Source organism: Aythya ferina (assembly GCF_964211825.1).
Source record: "Aythya ferina genome assembly, chromosome: 4".
Classification (NCBI taxonomy): Eukaryota; Metazoa; Chordata; class Aves; order Anseriformes; family Anatidae; genus Aythya; species Aythya ferina.
This window is the reverse complement of record NC_140300.1, coordinates 61,962,793-61,979,817: the sequence shown is the minus strand read 5'-3', so window position 1 is coordinate 61,979,817 and position 17,025 is coordinate 61,962,793. Positions and strand designations below refer to the sequence as shown.

At 45.3% G+C, this 17,025-nt stretch overlaps 3 protein-coding genes across 14 annotated transcripts in view; 1 reads left to right on the top strand and 2 right to left on the bottom strand.

Moving 5' to 3' along the window:
• MOB1B (MOB kinase activator 1B) overlaps nt 1-6,497 on the bottom strand; it is a 50,117-nt gene extending 43,620 nt beyond the window's left edge. The window contains exon 1 of one of the 2 annotated variants that reach the window (XM_084519328.1): nt 5,056-6,497. In XM_084519328.1, the coding sequence (XP_084375454.1) occupies nt 5,056-5,072 (17 nt within the window). In that variant the 5' untranslated portion in view covers nt 5,073-6,497. The remainder of the gene's footprint in view (nt 1-5,055) is intronic. The other variant, XM_084519330.1, reaches the window with a different exon arrangement.
• Nucleotides 716-9,702, top strand: GRSF1 (G-rich RNA sequence binding factor 1). 7 transcript variants are annotated; one of them, XM_084519324.1, is made up of 10 exons: nt 716-896; nt 1,067-1,214; nt 2,153-2,308; nt 2,638-2,778; nt 4,280-4,409; nt 6,518-6,684; nt 6,821-6,939; nt 7,549-7,684; nt 7,900-7,983; nt 9,440-9,702. In XM_084519324.1, exons 1-9 carry the CDS (start codon nt 732-734, stop codon nt 7,956-7,958), a joined length of 1,221 nt encoding a protein of 406 aa, XP_084375450.1. In that variant the 5' UTR covers nt 716-731; the 3' UTR covers nt 7,959-7,983; nt 9,440-9,702. The 7 variants fall into 7 exon arrangements, with proteins under 7 accessions (XP_084375450.1, XP_084375449.1, XP_084375448.1 ...); XM_084519323.1 differs by having other exon boundaries at nt 8,357-9,702; XM_084519322.1 differs by having other exon boundaries at nt 6,815-6,939; nt 9,443-9,702.
• RUFY3 (RUN and FYVE domain containing 3) overlaps nt 9,163-17,025 on the bottom strand; it is a 59,598-nt gene continuing 51,735 nt past the window's right edge. For all 5 annotated transcript variants that reach the window (XM_084519302.1, XM_084519300.1, XM_084519303.1 and 2 more), the window contains 5 exons: nt 16,826-16,928; nt 14,930-15,009; nt 13,508-13,535; nt 12,723-12,797; nt 9,163-11,692 (listed from right to left, as the gene is read on the bottom strand). In XM_084519302.1, coding sequence (XP_084375428.1) covers nt 11,549-11,692; nt 12,723-12,797; nt 13,508-13,535; nt 14,930-15,009; nt 16,826-16,928 — 430 coding nt within the window. In that variant the 3' untranslated portion in view covers nt 9,163-11,548. The remainder of the gene's footprint in view (nt 11,693-12,722; nt 12,798-13,507; nt 13,536-14,929; nt 15,010-16,825; nt 16,929-17,025) is intronic.

Sequence of the window (17,025 nt, the reverse complement as noted above, 5' to 3'; positions counted from 1 at the left end):
GAATGCTATTGCCAAGAGATCATCTTTTAATATTTTAATGGTGTTTAATAGTCTATAAGAGTCTCTGAAAGAGTTTATTGCATGAAATAGTTTATAAAAGCAGCAGCTGCCAACAATGAGATGACTTAGAATAGGTTGTTTACAGTTTCAAAACACTGATAAGAAATGTTCAAGGCTTCTGAGATATTCATGGGTTGGCAGTACTACACGGTGAAAGACTTCCATTGAAATCCTGAGACACTTGGATTGATAGCTCATGACGGCTCGATAACACAAAGCTTGAGGATGCCAAGACTGGAAGTAGAGGATGCAGGACAGCAGAGGTCCATCCATCGCTGCCTTCCTGACCACACGACAGGAAGGTTTGGCACCTTGTCTTCCCAACAAACTGCTCAGAGCCCCTGCACCTCAGCCTCCACACCTTTTTCGTTCCCTTGGCTAATCTTTCACCTTGCTGCTCTCTTCCACTAAATGGTTAAGCTTGGAAGGGACCCATGGAGGCCACCTGCTCCAACCACTGCGCTCAAGAAGAGATAAGGAGCGCACGTACCCATCTTTTTTTTTTTTTGTTGTTTTCCCTTCCTGACGTACATTTGCTAAGGACACCACCACATTCGCGGTGCCCCCCCTCTCCCCTCACGCCACCGAGCGGGTCCCGGCTCCCGCCCCGCGCTGCCGGCGCCTCCTGGGTAGCGAAGGCGGAGCCCCCCCGGCTCTCGCCCCGCCTGCCCATGGCCGCCACCGCCGTCGCCCGCCGCGGGCTGGCCGCGGTGCTGCTGCTGGGCCGCCGCCGCCTCCTGCCCGTCCCGTCCCCGTCGCCCTCCCGCCGCCTCCTCCTCAGCGCCGCCGCCGCCTCCCTCCGGCCGCTCGGCGCCGCCGCCCGCCGCTGCAGCCAGGTAGGGGCGGGCGGGAGCGGGCCTAAAATGGCGGCGGCCGCGGGTGAAGCGTGAGGCGAGGGGGGAGGGTGGGCGCCAACCGCCAGCGCTGCCAAGGGGACCGCGGGTGGCAGGCGCTCGCCTCGCTCTTTCTCCTTTATTATTTTTAAAAAAGGTGTTTTTGGGGTCAGGTTGTAGGCTCGCCGTCCCAGGAGCGTCAGCTGTCGGAGCAGGACGCGGAGCCACCCCGGGGAGAAAATGAGGAGGCCGTTTTTCTCGTCAGGGCGCAGGGGTTCCCCTTCTCCTGCTCCGAGGAAGACGTGGTTACCTTTTTTGAGGGTAAGGGAGATAATTTACCTGAGTAATGGGTCAGTGGGGTGTTATACAACCTAATACCTGATCATTAGTTAAAAAACAAAAAAAAACAAAACAAAAAAACAAAAAAAAAAAACCAAACAAAAAAAAACAAAACAAAACAAAAAAAAACTTACAGACCACTACTCAAAGCAAGATGGGTTCTCAGTTCCATCACTGCAACTCACATGCATAAAGCCAATGATCAGCTTCCAGGATACTGTTAAGTGTCTGGTCATCTTCCAGCAGTGTTTCACATGTAGTTGAGCACATCTTCCCCTTCTTGCTCTGTGTTTCAGTAATAAAGTTACACTGATCCACATCTAAATGCTTTACTGGAATACCGTTATGGTTGGCTTCCATTCCCTCCCCCCTTCTTTTTGATCAAAAAGTGATGCTTACAGGGGGAGACTTCAGAGCCACTTGCCAATGCTGATAAGCAGGCTTTTGCTCAGCTTTGTGAGGCTGATCCTCCCATACTGTAATGTTAAGATGCATCCCTTCATTGTAAGTGAGGTGATCAAATCAAGTTTCTAAGCAGTTTAATAACCTGCTGAACTAAGCTTAGTCTCTTTAAACTCCTAGAGAAAGGAACGTAAAACAGGCAGAGCATAAATGATTGAAAGGTGCTATAGCATTTGTTCAAGATTTCAAGTACCTCAAAAACAAACTTTATGAGCAATATGAGGATATTTATTACCCAGTTATATAGCTGTGAATGCCGTGGGATGCCAAATCTCCTTCTTCTCTGTGAGAAGCATTGCGTGTTAAAGCTAGTGGTAGAAATGAGAGTTTCCTAACCTGTGCTTCAAAACAGATGAATGGCTCCACGCAGAATTTGCTGTTTTAGTCTGGAATCAAAAGACTCCCCGTGGTTGATACAGTTGCGTATGTTTCTGTACCACGTGTTCCCTGATTTCTAGGCTGTAGAATTCGGAACGGTGAGAACGGCATACACTTCCTCTTAAACAGGGATGGGAGACGCAGGGGAGATGCCTTGATTGAGCTGGAGTCAAAAGCAGATGTCCAGAAAGCCTTGGAAAAGAACCTGAGATACATGGGCCCACGCTACGTGAAAGGTGAGTTGGAAACAGAGGTTTAATTGAAGGAAACACAGTAGAGTGAATAAGAACTGCTTGAATACCAAGACAGGCTTGTGCCAGGGGGACAATCAGGGACAAAACCAGTGAACAAAGTGCCATGAAGTCAAAGCTTCTTGGGCTGGGCAGAGAAAGCAAAGCACCTTGTGGCATGAGGGGCAGCACTGGGGGGACCTTTGATTGCATGGGGAGAACGGGAATGAAGGTGGATGCACGGAGGGAAATGCTGCCTTAGAAGGTGCCTGCAGAATGCTACCTTCTGTGTACCATGAAGGAAAATAATGTTTTTTTGCCTATATTCCTTGCAGTTTTCGAAGTACATGATAGAGATGTAGAGGGCTTACTGCAGAGTCTGCAGAATGAGTCGCAAGCCATCAGTGATGGAGTCGTACTACTCAGAGGCCTCCCGTTCACCTCCACTGAGGATGACATCGCGGAGTTTTTCTCAGGTAACTCAAAATAGTTTTTACTCTTGTTTATAAGGTATTCTGTGCTCCAAGTTCATGCTCAGCTAGACAGTCGTTCCTCTAAAGGAGAGCTACAAGAGCCGCATGCAGCCATGAACACCTTAGTGTAACAGGTTGCTATCCCCCTGCAGTTAGAAGGCAACTAAAGCTTTATTGAACAACCTTTAAGATTACCAGCTACCTTTGACTTTCTGCAGGTCTAACCTAGCTTTGGGACTTGCAGCACTAAATTTTAGGGGAAAAATAAGTAAAGGGAGTAATCTAGGTTCAGTTTACTTCTCTTGAACTGCTACCAGCACGTAATTTGCCATAGAGGAAGAAGCATGCCTGTATTACAGATAAAGCACAAATGAGTGCAGTATGGGGCCTTTCAACAGTATAATTGTAATAGAACATGCATGTCAATGTTTAGAACTCGGCTAATTTTTTTTTGTTTGTTTCAAATAATGGCTTGTTTGTGGTTGTGAATAGTTACTGCACAATTTCTCAGCCAGTCAGCTACTGGACAGGATGTTTCCCCTGCCCTCAGGGCTGGAGCAGGCCAGGTGGCTGCTACGTACACTTCCTAGGAAAGAAGCCTTCCCGGTGTTTGCAGAGTTTACTTTTTTAGACAAAAGATTAGACTGTAGAGTAAACCAAAAACACTTACTCTCATGTTTCTGCCACTTCAGGTAGGCATGCACACAGTTCTCCAGCGTTAAGGCTCATGATAGTCAACATGATGCCAAAAGCAAGGGCTGCTGATAGTAGATTTCTGAACTGATCGCCAGCAGTTAAATAATGTTTAAAATCAGTCTAGTGCAGAGCTACCACAACGAGGTACCTAGGAAAGCATTTTGAGGTTGCTGTTTCTTTGAGTGCTGGTGAGACCATTCCAGAAGGTAAAAAAAAATAAAAGAAAAAAGAAGATTACAAAAGCAAGCACAACCACAAATGTGGGCTTTCAAAAGTTCACAGGTGTAGGAACCCAGCCCAGTATGCACTGGTATAATCACTGATTAAGGTAGGACTTGCAGCTCTTGGTCTGTGTTGTGTCAGATACAACGTAATGGTTTACAGTTACTTTACAGTTTTTCCCCAGAAAGATACTACACAGTTAAAAAAAAAAAAAAAAAAAGTTTAGTAAACTAGATTTCAGCTGGATTTTAAAGAGACGAAGAACAACCTGAATTAGGGAATATTTCAGGAGCCTTTGTGCTCCTTTTGTGTAGAATTTCCATTCATTTGTTGTTTTTGTAGTTACTTGAAGCCTGAAGTGGATTCGTTATTAGCAATTAAGGCTTCTGTGAGAAGTAGCACAAGTCCTCTAAACCAGAGTTTAAAAAAAAACAAAACAACAATACAGGTATACTTAGGCCAACACAACCAGTTGTTGCAGGACTAGGGGCTACTGGATTAATTTGTCAAAAAAGAGGAGTGAAAGGGAAGGGGTGTCCTTGAGCACCAGTTCCTAACATTGTAAATACTTCTTTTCCTCCTTTAGGTTTGAGGATAACTGACATAGCTTTTGTTTACCGTGGAGAAAGAAAATCTGGAGAAGCTTACGTGCAGTTTGCAGCTCCTGAAATGGCAGCTAGAGCCCTCCTAAAGCATAAGGAATACATGGGGAGTAGGTAGGTGCTTTGCTGTAGTTAACGGAGTAGAATAACTTGATATAAACCATGTGGTGTGACTTACAGCTTGCCTCTTAGCTTAAGGTACCATACTCATAGTTTTATTGAAGCATGCGTAGAACCCAATTTTTAGGATTCAAATTCTAGAAGGAATTGCAGTAAAATCTTGCTCAGAGTGTCAGACTATTACTTGATGGTTTAGGACATGTCCTTTTTTAATAGTGCCTTCTGAAGGACTGTGTTTCCTAAGCGTTACCTCCTCCAGGGAGGTTTTCTGAGGAGCCTTGACGAAGATGGGGATGAGAATAGAAAGCTTTGTGCACTGCAGAAGCACGTTCACCACTTACAGCTTAAGCAGATTTGGGGCTCTGTCAAAAAAAGAGTTCTTTTGAACTTCTCCTGAAGCCAGCCTCACCCTGCCCCAAATTGGGTGCCAGCATTCAGGGTGGGGAGGAGTCCCACCAGGTAGATCCCACCTGCCCAGTCACAAGCGCACGGGGATCCTGCACCTCCTACGAGGTTTGCTGTTGCCAAGGCTTCTGCAGTGGGGCCCGCAGCACAGGCAGCCCTTCCCTTCTAGCCAGCACTGAGCACAGTCAGTGTTTCCATGTGGATAGCACGGCGTACAGAGCACAACTCACCACACCTCTGGCTTGAATCCATTGCTGCAGCCGACTGTGGTCAGGTACCAGCCTCCTTGGTGACAGCATCTGCCTGGGCTGCTCTCCTTCCTCAGGACTTTGCATTTAAGTGCGTTTCTCTAGCATGCTGAGGCCCTACGCTATGTTCTTCTCACCTGAGAGCTTCCCTTGCCTTAAGCAGAAGTATTTGTAACTTTTTTATCCGCTATCCCAAACTATATTAAAAAAAAAACACTCGTTTTTATGCTGGTTGGCTTTTAGAGTACTCTGTGATAAGTCCCTGATTTATTTTTCTGAATGGCAGATTGCAAGAAACCTCTCCCAGCCTTTCCTTGTCACATACCCCAGGAAGGGCTTCCTTCCCTTCTATGCCTTTACTTCCTGTTTCAAGACTTCTTCCTTGTGTTTGTCCCCCCCCCCCATATTAAAAGCTAACAGCTGCTCTGCAGGTGTGCTCAATAATTCCATAGGTGTGGCAGCTCCACACAATTCCCTACCCTCCAGGAGGGATTAATTAATTCCCAGCCTGCCATTAGGGGTTGTTTTAACCTTTCTTTCTGCATGACTAGCCAAGGAACTGAGTAGTTTCCAAACCTGCTGCCAATTAGCTCTGGTTCTTCCTGGGTCATCACTTTTGTCTAGAAGGGGACACTGCTGAGCCTGGGCACGTGGATGCTGAGCTGTAAGCGCTGCCCGGCTGTACGTGGGGTGATGTCTCTTCCTCAGGCTGCTCCTTAGGCAGGGAGGAAGGCCGCCTCACTTGGATGTGCGCGTTCTCTTCTCCATCACGTTGTTTCTGCCATGCTCTGGAAGCCACCTGCTTGGGCGCTGGGAGCTAAACGTGCTCAAGGCCCAGCTGGCTGCTGTTACCAGCTCTAAAAGAGCCTCATAGGAGAGTCCGAAAAAGGGGTTCTGGGGCGGGTGGCTAGAGATACAAGATACTACCCTGTTAATGCTTTCATCTGCTTTGCGGTTGAGTTTTTTTTTCAATTGGGGTTTGGAGGGTTTGAGATAAGGCAGTTTGCAGAGGTTTAGTGGGGAAAACAGCCTCAAAAGAACGCATGCTACTGCAGGAAAGAGGTCGTGGTTTTGAGTAAAGCTGTATTTCTGCAGCAAAACATAGCTTTGGCTTGTAAATGTAGTACTTCTACAAAAATCTTGGGTAAGGCCATAAACTAAAGACCTTGTCCAGAACAAAGTGGCTCACAATACGTGGGTTTATACAGGAAGATGACTCTCATTGCCCATTGAAAAGGGCTTTCATAGACATAACTGGACAATTTAAATGAATTCTTCAAGACCTTTTCTTGCCAGCTAAGCCAGAATTGTAACAGCTTACAAGGCTCTCATACTTCATGAGCACAGCTGAGCTGGGAAAACATCCAGAATTAATGTCACTTTCTGAAATCTTTGTGTTCTTTCTGGTGGGCCAAGGAGTGCCATGTAATCTTTTCCTTGTAATTTTAGATATATAGAAGTATACGTAAGTAGAAAGCAGCAAATGCAAAGGCATGTGCCTTATCACAAGCAGATAGCGACCTTCCCCAGGCTGAGACGGGAGCTTGAATTGATTGCTGAAGCGAGGAGGTTGAGTGACAGTGCAAGCTCCGATGCCAAGAGACAGAACCAGAACCGTGAGTCGCACCCTGTGGCGCGTGTGTTGTTTGAGGCCCCTTTGTCTTACCCTCACCGCTGCTGTGGGCACAGCCATGTGAGGAAGGTGATAATTACAAGGGTTAATGATGTTTTCCCTTGATTCCCCAGAACTAGGTAATGAAGAAACAGAAAGCTCCGGGCACTGTTCAGAACCTGGGAGCACCTCATCATGGCCACATGTTGTCCACGTGAGGGGTTTTCCTACCGAAACTAGAGCCCAAGACATAATAAATGTGAGTAGCAGTAAAAGTATGCATCGAGTTCAGTTGTAACTACTAATGGTAACCTACGATCAATCTGTCCAGCTGAAATGACTGAAAGTTTTTGCTTTCTCTGTATCAGTCCTCAGTGCTGCGTGGCACTGGGCGTTGGGAAACTTGAACTGACATCGAAATGCTGAGGGACACTAAAAGGGTCACAGGCTCCCACATGTGCCCTGGCCTCATGGGTGCAGCGGTGATACCTGGGGAAGGTGACAGCTTGCAGGGCTGTGCTGAATGCCCACCAGCATGAACTGTGTCCTGTTGTACCCTTAGCTGACTGTACAGAAATTTTAATATCAAATATATTTCATTTTAATAGTGTACGGTCACAGTGAGTGCACCCACGTTTGATGCCTGTGGTCACGGTACAGAAGGGTGCTGTGGGAGGCTAATTCTCCCTGTCAGGAGTTACCCTGACAGAGGGCAGGAGGCTGCACATTGGCCTCACCCAGCTAGGAGGGGACTCGAGCTGCTCAGGTGCTCAGTGCCTAGGGTTGGACAAGCTTTGCAAGTACAAACAGGATGGTTTTTGGTAGGAGTTTTTTCTGGTAATGTTTTTTCCCCTCCTCTTCCTTCCAGTTTTTCGCCCCACTGAAGCCCACAAGGGTCATGGTGGAATACAACTCCCATGGAGATGCCACAGGAGAAGCAGATGTGCATTTTGAGAGCCACAGCGATGCAGTCAGTGCAATGGCCAAGGAGGGGACACAGCTGCGTGAGTAAAGAGGAAGGGGGACTTAAAACACTGAGACTCCCCCCTCCTCGAGCACTGCTTCTTGTCTACCTACTTGTAGCATCCTGTGCAACAGGATTGTCTTGGAACTAGAATTCCAAATTACCCTAAAATGTTAAATTGGCTTTCTGGGAGAGAAAAAAAATGCAGCAGCTACAAGTCACTGAACGCAAATTGCCTCTCATATTGTTCCCTAGAGTGCGGTACCATTGAATTATTCCTGAATGAACATCCAAAGGCAGAACAAGACTGCTAGTGACAGGGGCAAGATCACAGCTTTGGTGAGCACATCCTTCTATTCTATTGCTCCTGTTCCACTTTTAGCATGCTTGATACTTGGCATTTCACATAGCTTCCAGGCTAAAATTGAGAGCAAGTGGCTGAGGCCGATCATCACAGCTAATCCGAGGGCAGGCCTCACGCCTCACACGCTGGCCCATGAAGCTGAAATCCCCAGGGATAAATTCTTGTGGCAGAGGGGCAGCAGCTCTTGGCCGAGGTCACAGCCAGAGGCTGCTGCACTCTCCTGACACTGCAGCCCCACACAGAAACGTGCCGTGCTGTAGCTGAGGCCTGCTGCCATGTGCCGCAGTGCTTCTTCCCCTAGCTTTTCCCTCCTCCCCATGAAGCTGTCCTACTTTTCATCTGTTCAAGGTTCTGATGGGGCCGTATTCCCTGGCACAGACACAAAGGAGTGGCTAAATATTTTTCTACTGTCACCCAGAACTGTTCCTGGCCTTTGTGCTGGGACTTAGTCCCAGCAGAATCAGCTTCCCCTGTGTCAGATCAACTTCAGCACCACATGAAAGTTATTCACCTCTCAGAGGCTGTCTGTCTCAGCTTATCTTCTTACTGACATCTTCCACCACTGCTGAATTCTACAATTCCATTGTTGGTGACCATAATTTAGAATAAGATGCAGTGGTACATTTTAAAAAAAAAAAAAGAACAGTAGTAAGGTGCAGTAGGTGCAGTGAGGTAGTGATGGTTTTTATTTCTCTCCCCCACCCCTTTCTTTTTAGGCCAGACTGAACACATTTCTTAGGTACAAGCGTAAAGTTTGTGTACTGTGTCACTGCTTAATTAAATGGACAAACTATAAAATTTAGTTTGGATTTATGTAAAAAGCATGTAATAAACTGTGTTGACATACTGTGGGAAGGTTGTCTGTCCTAAAAGTAGAAAAAGCTGTACCGGAGGAACAGCAAGTGCTGCAGGACAGCCTCCAGCTGTGTGCTGGTGTACAAAGCATTAATAAAACACCAGAATGGGCCATTAACACCGCCCAAGCGACTGAAGATCCCCATACACAGAAGGCAGCAGGTGTGCTGTGTAGTGTAGCTAATACCTCGTCCCTCCTGCCATGCCTCTCGTTTCCGCATTGGCATCTGTTACTGGTTGTGAAATACTTTCATACCCACAGCCAAAGCAGAAGGGAAAGCCCACTCAGGACGCAGGACACAGATGAGAAAGTTTTTATTGTTGCATGTGGAACAAAATTAACAACAGAAAAAGAGCCTTCTGCTCCGCCCCATCCAAACGTGCAGGTACGAACCCCAAAATCCAGCATTACCTGAGCAAACATGCCTTTAACATTTGCAGCATCACCAAGTGTAACACCAGTACGTGAAAGCAGAGCCTTCCACCAAGATCAACCAGGGAGGCGGTGACTGTTGACACAACTGAGAGCCAACGTGGTCATGCTCTGGTCTTTCTGAACGCCAGTTTCTGTTACAGCAGCCGGAGCCGTATTTTGAAGGGTTTCAGCTGTCTTCGTAAAGGGCTGCTTGTTCATGGAGATCTCGTGTAACAATGAAGGACCTGCTCAAGAACTGTCCTGCTTTGTACACGAAGATGATCACAACATTCACTACAAGCAAGCGGAGCAGCAGCCACTCCTGCTGAAGCAGCAGAAAGCTGCGTACAGGTCACAAGTAAGCTGTGATTCCAGAGCTGCAAAATTGCTCGGACGCCTCAGCAATAAAGTCACTTCAGTAAGCGCCTGGTTTCCAGTTTAATTCTCCAGCACTGAAGTTGCATGGGTCAGACTTTCTCCTGGGGGATGAGTCACTCTGGGTTCGGGTGCAGGAATTTGCTATCCGCAGTGCGTACACCATGTACACAAAGCTGCTAACAATAAATTCAGTATCTCATGCATTACCTATGGTGCTTCACCCCTTCAAAGCAAATGTTTGCTCACATTTCAATTCTAAGCTTTTCCAATTTTAAAACTATTTACAATTTTTTTTTTAACCTACTTTAGGGGATAGCAGCAAGGAAATTCATGTGGTAACTACCACAGGGGGGACTAAAGAGCAGATAAAGGGAAAGTTGGAAGTTGCTCCCCTCTGTTTAGCGCTGTCTCTGAAGGGCACTAAGAGGAGTTGGAGAACTTGGGCGGCTGAACACACCGAGGCCTACGGGGAAGCAGGAAAGGGGAAGTTCTTGGTACAAACTCTAGCACCAAGCACATAAAAAACCTCAACTCTGATGTGCTTTTTAGTGCAGTTCCAGCTAGTCTAGTGAAGGAAAATCCTCTCTGGAGTGTTAAAACACTACCCCCAATAAAATTTCTCCAAAACCAAATACTTCTGTCACATATAAATACATCAGTTCTCTACAGATTACAAAACATACCGTGGCCCTAAAGACTGAAGTCTCCCAGTACAGAACCAACCAAATAAACTATGACATACTGCCTGCTTTACAAGGAAGCCACCACTGCTTTTTGAGAAACATGCAATTCCTTTTAACAGCAACAAAGATAGATGTAGCATGAATCACAAAAACTAAACTGTGTTCAGATCAGGATTTCTCATAGGTGCAAAGTACTTAAACTTCATACCACCTTCATTTTGATCTAAAGCAAAACCAGTGTAATATGAGCTGTGTTACAACCACACTTTCACGTGCACAACAGAGAGAAGAGAGGTGCACAGACGTGGCCCTAAATCCCTCTGTGTAACAGTATTTTGTATTTAAATATTTGTGACTCAAATCCCCCCAGGGATCAAGATAGGAAGCAGAGTTGCAGCCCTTTGGGCTGACCACCATTTTGTGGCCATGAAGTCACAGTGAGGGTCTCTGGTAGGAAGGTCAGAGATGACTTAAAGCACTTCCCTGCTGATCAGTGCAGGTGAGCTCTCACATCACATGCCTTAAAAAAAAAAAAAAAAAAACCAAAAACAACCTTATCCCATCTCAAGAGTCCCTATAAAAGGATAATTTCACAGCTTTGTTTGATACTGATTTGCATAGCAAGCCCACGGCCAGAGGACTGAAGAAATTAAGCCAGAAAACTTTTTTTTTTGGCATGTTACCTGGACTCTCACCTGGCACTGAAGTAGCACGGTTGAGCCAGATTGTCAAAGGCAGCAGGGAAAGGGGAAACGGTATTTCAAGTGCAGCCAGACATGAGGATTAAAAAAATGCTCCTGTTTTGCTTTCAGTGAGCCATTGCTTAGCAGCAGCATGCCCTCACATGACATGCTCGGGGACGACAACATCCCTGACTTGGGCACACAGACACACGGCTCTTTCTGGGGTGGAGGCTCTGTTCTCACAGCATCCTGAGGCTGCTCGGTCACACCTTAAGGCTACTCGATGTGAAATTCCCCAAGCAGTTCCCCCTGGCACGAGCTCAGGTCTGAGAACTGGCAGGTTTTTCTACAGGGAAGGCTCAGACTTGGTTTTAGTCGCAAGAGACTAAACACCATCAAAGCTGCTTCCCCCTCTGGCCTCCCAAGAACACAGGCAAGCGTCTTCTCTTCAAATTCCTCTTGAACAACCCCGGAGACATTGATCAGCTACAACATTTTTTATGGTCACTGCTCTGCAGCCCGGCTCCTACAAGGGACTGGTCGAATACTGCTGGATGAGCTGCTTGTGGCAGGGATTGCAGACGGACTCCGGGTTAATACTGGACGGGAGGGGCAGCTCGTTTGCTGAACAGGCCTCGCAGAAGACACCGCCGCAGTTCTTGCAGATGTTCTGAAACAGGAAGAGAAGAGAAAAATTCAGGGATGCTAAAGACACTTGAGCTTTTTCTCATTAACCTTCAGTCAATTCAAATCCTCTACTGGACTAGAGAAAGATGCTCAAAATTGCACTCTTGCCCCCTCTGAAGACCAGAAGCTTTTCTTGTGCTTACAGCATCAGAGAAGAGCAGGTGAGGACGTATAGTGAAGTGGTACAAGTAATCGGTAACAAACCATTTAAATTTTGACTCAGTCTAGTCACAACTTACAGCTAGAGCATTTTGTCCTGAGATGCACATTATGATTTTATAGTCAGACAAGCACAGGAATGAGAAGTCCTACTTGAAAGCTCCCTGGTCAGATAGCCTCGCTATGCTCCCTAGCCTCCCCCCAAAAAAAATTCGAAGGAAATATTTGGAACCGTGGTACTGGTTTATCTTTAACTTGGTGTGGAGGTCAGAGCCTTGTGCCGGGAGCTGAAGACTCCTCCCTGCTCTGGTCTGTTCCCAGATCGCCACCAGAGCTTTCTGGTGCAGGTCTTGTTAAGAAAAATAAGGGAAAACACAGCGAAACGACACCTAGCTCACCACTGAAGTACGTGCAGCAGTACAGCCAGGGTGCCTGCTGCACTGACAGCAGTTGGTATCACTGCCCTGACTGCTGGCCACAAAGAAGGATAAAAAAAGTGATGTTTGTGGAAAAAAAAAGGCAAGAGAAAAAGGTATAGTGGCTGAAGTGGAGAAGTAATAAGCATTAACACCCTCTTCTCACTTCTGATTGATCCCAGAGATAATCATCTAGTTAAAAAGGAAATGTGCTGTAAAGGAGAAGGAAAAGCAAACCACGGGGCACAGTGCAAGCTAGGAACCCTCAAATGGCTACTGTCTAACAAGTACATCTTAGGGGTCAAATACACATCAGAAAAAGGTTAATTTTGTTGTCCCAAGTCACTAGTAGGAAATCTGCACTACTTGAAGAGAGAAATCAGAGGAAATGCACATTCACCACATGGCCGAGGTGACAATACCAGCCCTCACAATTACCTTTTTCTTGTTTCGGCTGCTTTCTTCCTGGCAGAGCTGGCAGATCTGGGCGTTTCCAGGTCCTGATGGCTGTTCCTAAACCCGTGATGAAAGCCAAGACATTTTACTTTACTTGCCTGCTTTACTTGGGCCCTGTGGTAGACCCCTGTGATCCTTATTTTAAAACAGGGACGAAGATTTCTCACTGTTGTGTTTTTAGCCCCTCTCAATTCACAACCCACCAGGCAGCCATGCTGGGCCAGCGTGCATTTATCTGCAGGACAGTTGCCCTGGCTACACCACGGCTCCAGCTGTGCTTTGCCAGGCACTCGGGAGAAAGAACAGGCTCTGGTCAATTTGATGTGCACAGAAGCAACTGAAGAGAAAAACAACTAACCCTTCCCTCTAGCCTACAAAAAGGCTAGGCAAAACCCTAACCCAAACCAGGAAGGTTACACACTGCCATTTTCACAAATATTACATTATTCTTTCATTGTTTTTTTTTTAAAAGACACCAACCTAGGACAGGAACCATAAAAGAGGTTAATACAGTTTTGCTCAGAAGGCAAAATGAACATAAATGTAGCACCGACAACTAAAAGCCTTCCTACTGAGCTAAGCAGCACTTTTCCACTAGGGAACCAGATTGTTGCTACACACTCTACAAACATAAATCCTCACAAAGGCAAAAAACCCAAAACACAAACTCCAGGGTATTGGGGCCAAGGAAAATACTGCAGTAACCCAGGAGCTCCCTCGGCACACTTGCTGTTCAGTATTTCAGTGCTAGAGAAGGAATCACCAACCTGCTCTTCCTGCGTGTCACTCTGCAACCTGCAAGAGAAAAACATCATCACTTTGAGCCAGCACTTCAGTCACTGCTACTGTTGAGAACAACAAAATCATAGAACCATAGAATATCCCGAGTTGGAAGCGACCCACAAGGATCATTGAGTCCAACTCCTGGCACTGCACAGGTCTACCCAAAATTTTAGACCACGTGACTTAGCGCACAGTCCAAATGCTTCTTAAATTTAGACCAACATCTGAACGATCAGAGGATTTCCTCCGTTCTGTCATTAATATCCCACCCAGAGTAATTTCTGGTTTTGTTTCTTCCAAACCACACTGCCAAGTCTGCTCACACGAGAGCTGAGGCAGTCATAAACTTCATCAAACAGAGAAGCAAACAGGCAGCACGTCACTGGCGTTATAGAATAAACGTTAGACACACAGCACACTCCTGACTAAATGGAAAAACTTATAAAATGACTCCTGAAAAGCAGAAAAAAAGGGAGCCCTAACATGGAAGAACAGTTTAGACAACATACACGTAGTTCAAAATTAACATTAAACTTATTGCAAAATGATTGATCCCCCAGATCCGTGAACAGGCAATGACAACATTATATTAAAAAGCCTTCCAGACAAATCGGCAGACTGATGCTCGTATTGCCAACGCGCTCAAGGTGAAACGGGCAAAAAGCATCAGAGGCCTGGAAGGTTTTAATATCCAGTAAAGAAGATTTGAATAGAGCCCATGCTATTTTTAAGACAACACTTTTCCAATCACCTTTGCATTAGCATTCAGCGCACCACGTCAGAGCGCTGTGTATTTCCACTCACGTTCAGAGAGCAGCTGCTCAGAGAAAAGGGCTGTTGCCATCTCTGAGCAACATCCTCATTACAGAGCTCTTCCCTATCAGATTTAAAACTTACATTTAAACCTAAATCTTAAGATTAACTTTCAAAGGCTAAACACATCCTGTGACAACAATCCTCGACTCTGTTTAGAATCCAACAATTCTGTTTAGAAAAATGCTACCAGAGGTACTTTTTTTTTTTTTTTTTAAAATATGGCCACATTCTTGAATCACTATTTTAAGTTCTTCTCAAACAGCTATTTTTATCCAGAAGCCACTATTTATTCACTGCAGGTGTCACAGATTCACCAACGCTTCTCCTATCTCCCACCATCAAAAGATACCTTCTTTGGATGCTAGCATCAAAGGTCCAGATCTGTGCCGGATTTGGTTTATGAGGCTTCATTAAAGATGAAAAATAAGGAAACACTAGATTTATATAGAAACAAGTTCAAAGGTAAATAGGAGAAAGAGAGGGGCTTTTCACATCCAGTAACCTTGATGTCAAGCAGCAGAACCTGCTTCTTCCCTTTGACAGGGATTAGAAAAAGAAAAGGCAAAAATTAGATTTCTTTTCTTCCATACTTGTATGTCAGGCCACTGTTTTCCTCTCTCTGAGGCTGTTTCAATTTCGCATTTTCTTCCTGGATTTTGAGCTTCCCATCCTGCCAAAAGGAAACATTTACCTGTCAGTCAAACCACGTTAACAGCTCCCACTTCATCTCTGCCACACTGCAAAAGGAGAGTTCACGCTGATATTTAGGGAACAGTGATCTCACTGACCCACTCTGGACATGGAGGCGTTTGGGCACTCGAAAACGTACAATCCCCAGTCCACCCTAAGAGCAGCTTTGCATGCTTTTCTTTTGCTATGAACACGGTTGATTTCACATTTTAGAGCCGGACTTTTGAACATGTCCAATGGTCTCCTTTTACTACAGGACAAGAAACTGGCCACTTTATTTTATTTTTATTTTTTTTTAATTCTTCTGTACAGCAGAGGTTGAAAAGGTAAATAGGCTCTACAGGCTTTTAGAGAACTGGTCATGGTGACAAATCTTCTCAACCAGTAAAGAAAAATCCCCTCCTACTCCCTATCTGATAACTGGGTCATAGCCTGAGCCATATATGTACGGAACAACTCTTTGACACGTGCCTATGTCAGAATTCGCCTGCTCACTACATAGCAAGTACTGGCAGAATCACCCATGCATGCATGGCTCTCAAGTTACAACCATCATCACAGCACAGCCCTTAAACTCCTGAAAATGCAACCTTCCATTAGACCAGGAATCTCCTACAAGTTCTGTGGCAAAAGAAATCCATTCTGAAACATGTTTTTTTTCCTCCCCCCCTCCACATTGGCCCATTTGCTCTTAGCAGGAGCAGAACCCTATTGAGGCTTGCTGAGGAAAGGAGGCTAACCACACACCACCAGCTGTTCTCACACCCAGTGACAAGCTGGCACACAAGCAGTAAGGAAAAGCCGCAACTCTGCCTTCCAGATAGCTAGCCAACTTCTGCTTAGGACATCAGCCTGCCCCATTTTGGTGTGTTTCTACTGGCCAAGAGCACTGCACTGGGATCTCAATTCTTTGTTGAATTATAGCTGTGCCACTAGAACACCATGACGTTTTGATAAATGAATCGTGATGCTTAAGTAGCTTCGCAGGAATTGTGTGTAATATCAGTTAGGGGAAAAAAAAAAAAGGAAGCTTAAAGCAAACCAGGGGAGCCCAGTGAAGGCAACTCTCAAGTGCAGCAACCCACACATGAATTTCAGAAACCACCTCTTTTTTCACAGTTCTCATATTTATGAGTTTTGCTCTCCAAAACATCTGCCAATTCCCAGCAAGACAGCCCATTTTGTTTTACAGAAAAACCTGTAGAGCAGATTTTCACTTTCAAAGGCAAATTACTTCTAAAAAGGGAGTTTCACTCAGGGACTATCAGTTTTACTCTGGAGATGAACATTGTATTTTACTTTAAAAAACACTGAATTCACTAATGCACAGCACTGAAAGAACACTGAAAGTGATTTGTGATGCCCTTCAAAGATAATTTTGTTTTCCAAGTTGTACTATTTTTCAGGAGAATTTCCCTTATTATGATGCAAAAAAGTAGAGTGAGCAAGCTTGCTTTTCACTACATGTAATGCATACAGCATCTCGCCTGCTGTACATTTGGTTTTCATGAACTATTGAAGGAAACCATGATTGCTCTCAAGATTTTGTCAGGTACCCAGCCTAGAAGAGCAATTCTGTGTTCTGCAATTCAATGTAATGTGTAAAATCTTTCTTTTGAGTCCCAACCAAATGAAATGCCTATTTACCACGTGCAAGAAGTGTTCCAAAGCTTACCTTGTTGTGTCACATTAATAGTACTTATTAAAGCCTAATAAAGCTTCAGAAAAGAGAATGAGCATAATGAAACCTTACTTCAAATTTAAGCCAAGAGGAAAAAATAAGTCATGTTACCTACCGCTTTTAACCAATTCTTTGAGACTTTTTTGTTTCCTTGGCTGCTTTGGTGATTCTGTGACCATCTGTCTCTTTCCCGCTTTAGTTCCAGTTCAAGGTGGCTCCTGTAATATCAAGGTGGAATTAGGAATAAAGGCTATGGTTTTATAACACTCAACATCAAGAGCCGTTACATTATAAAAACTAATTAATTCTCTTTAT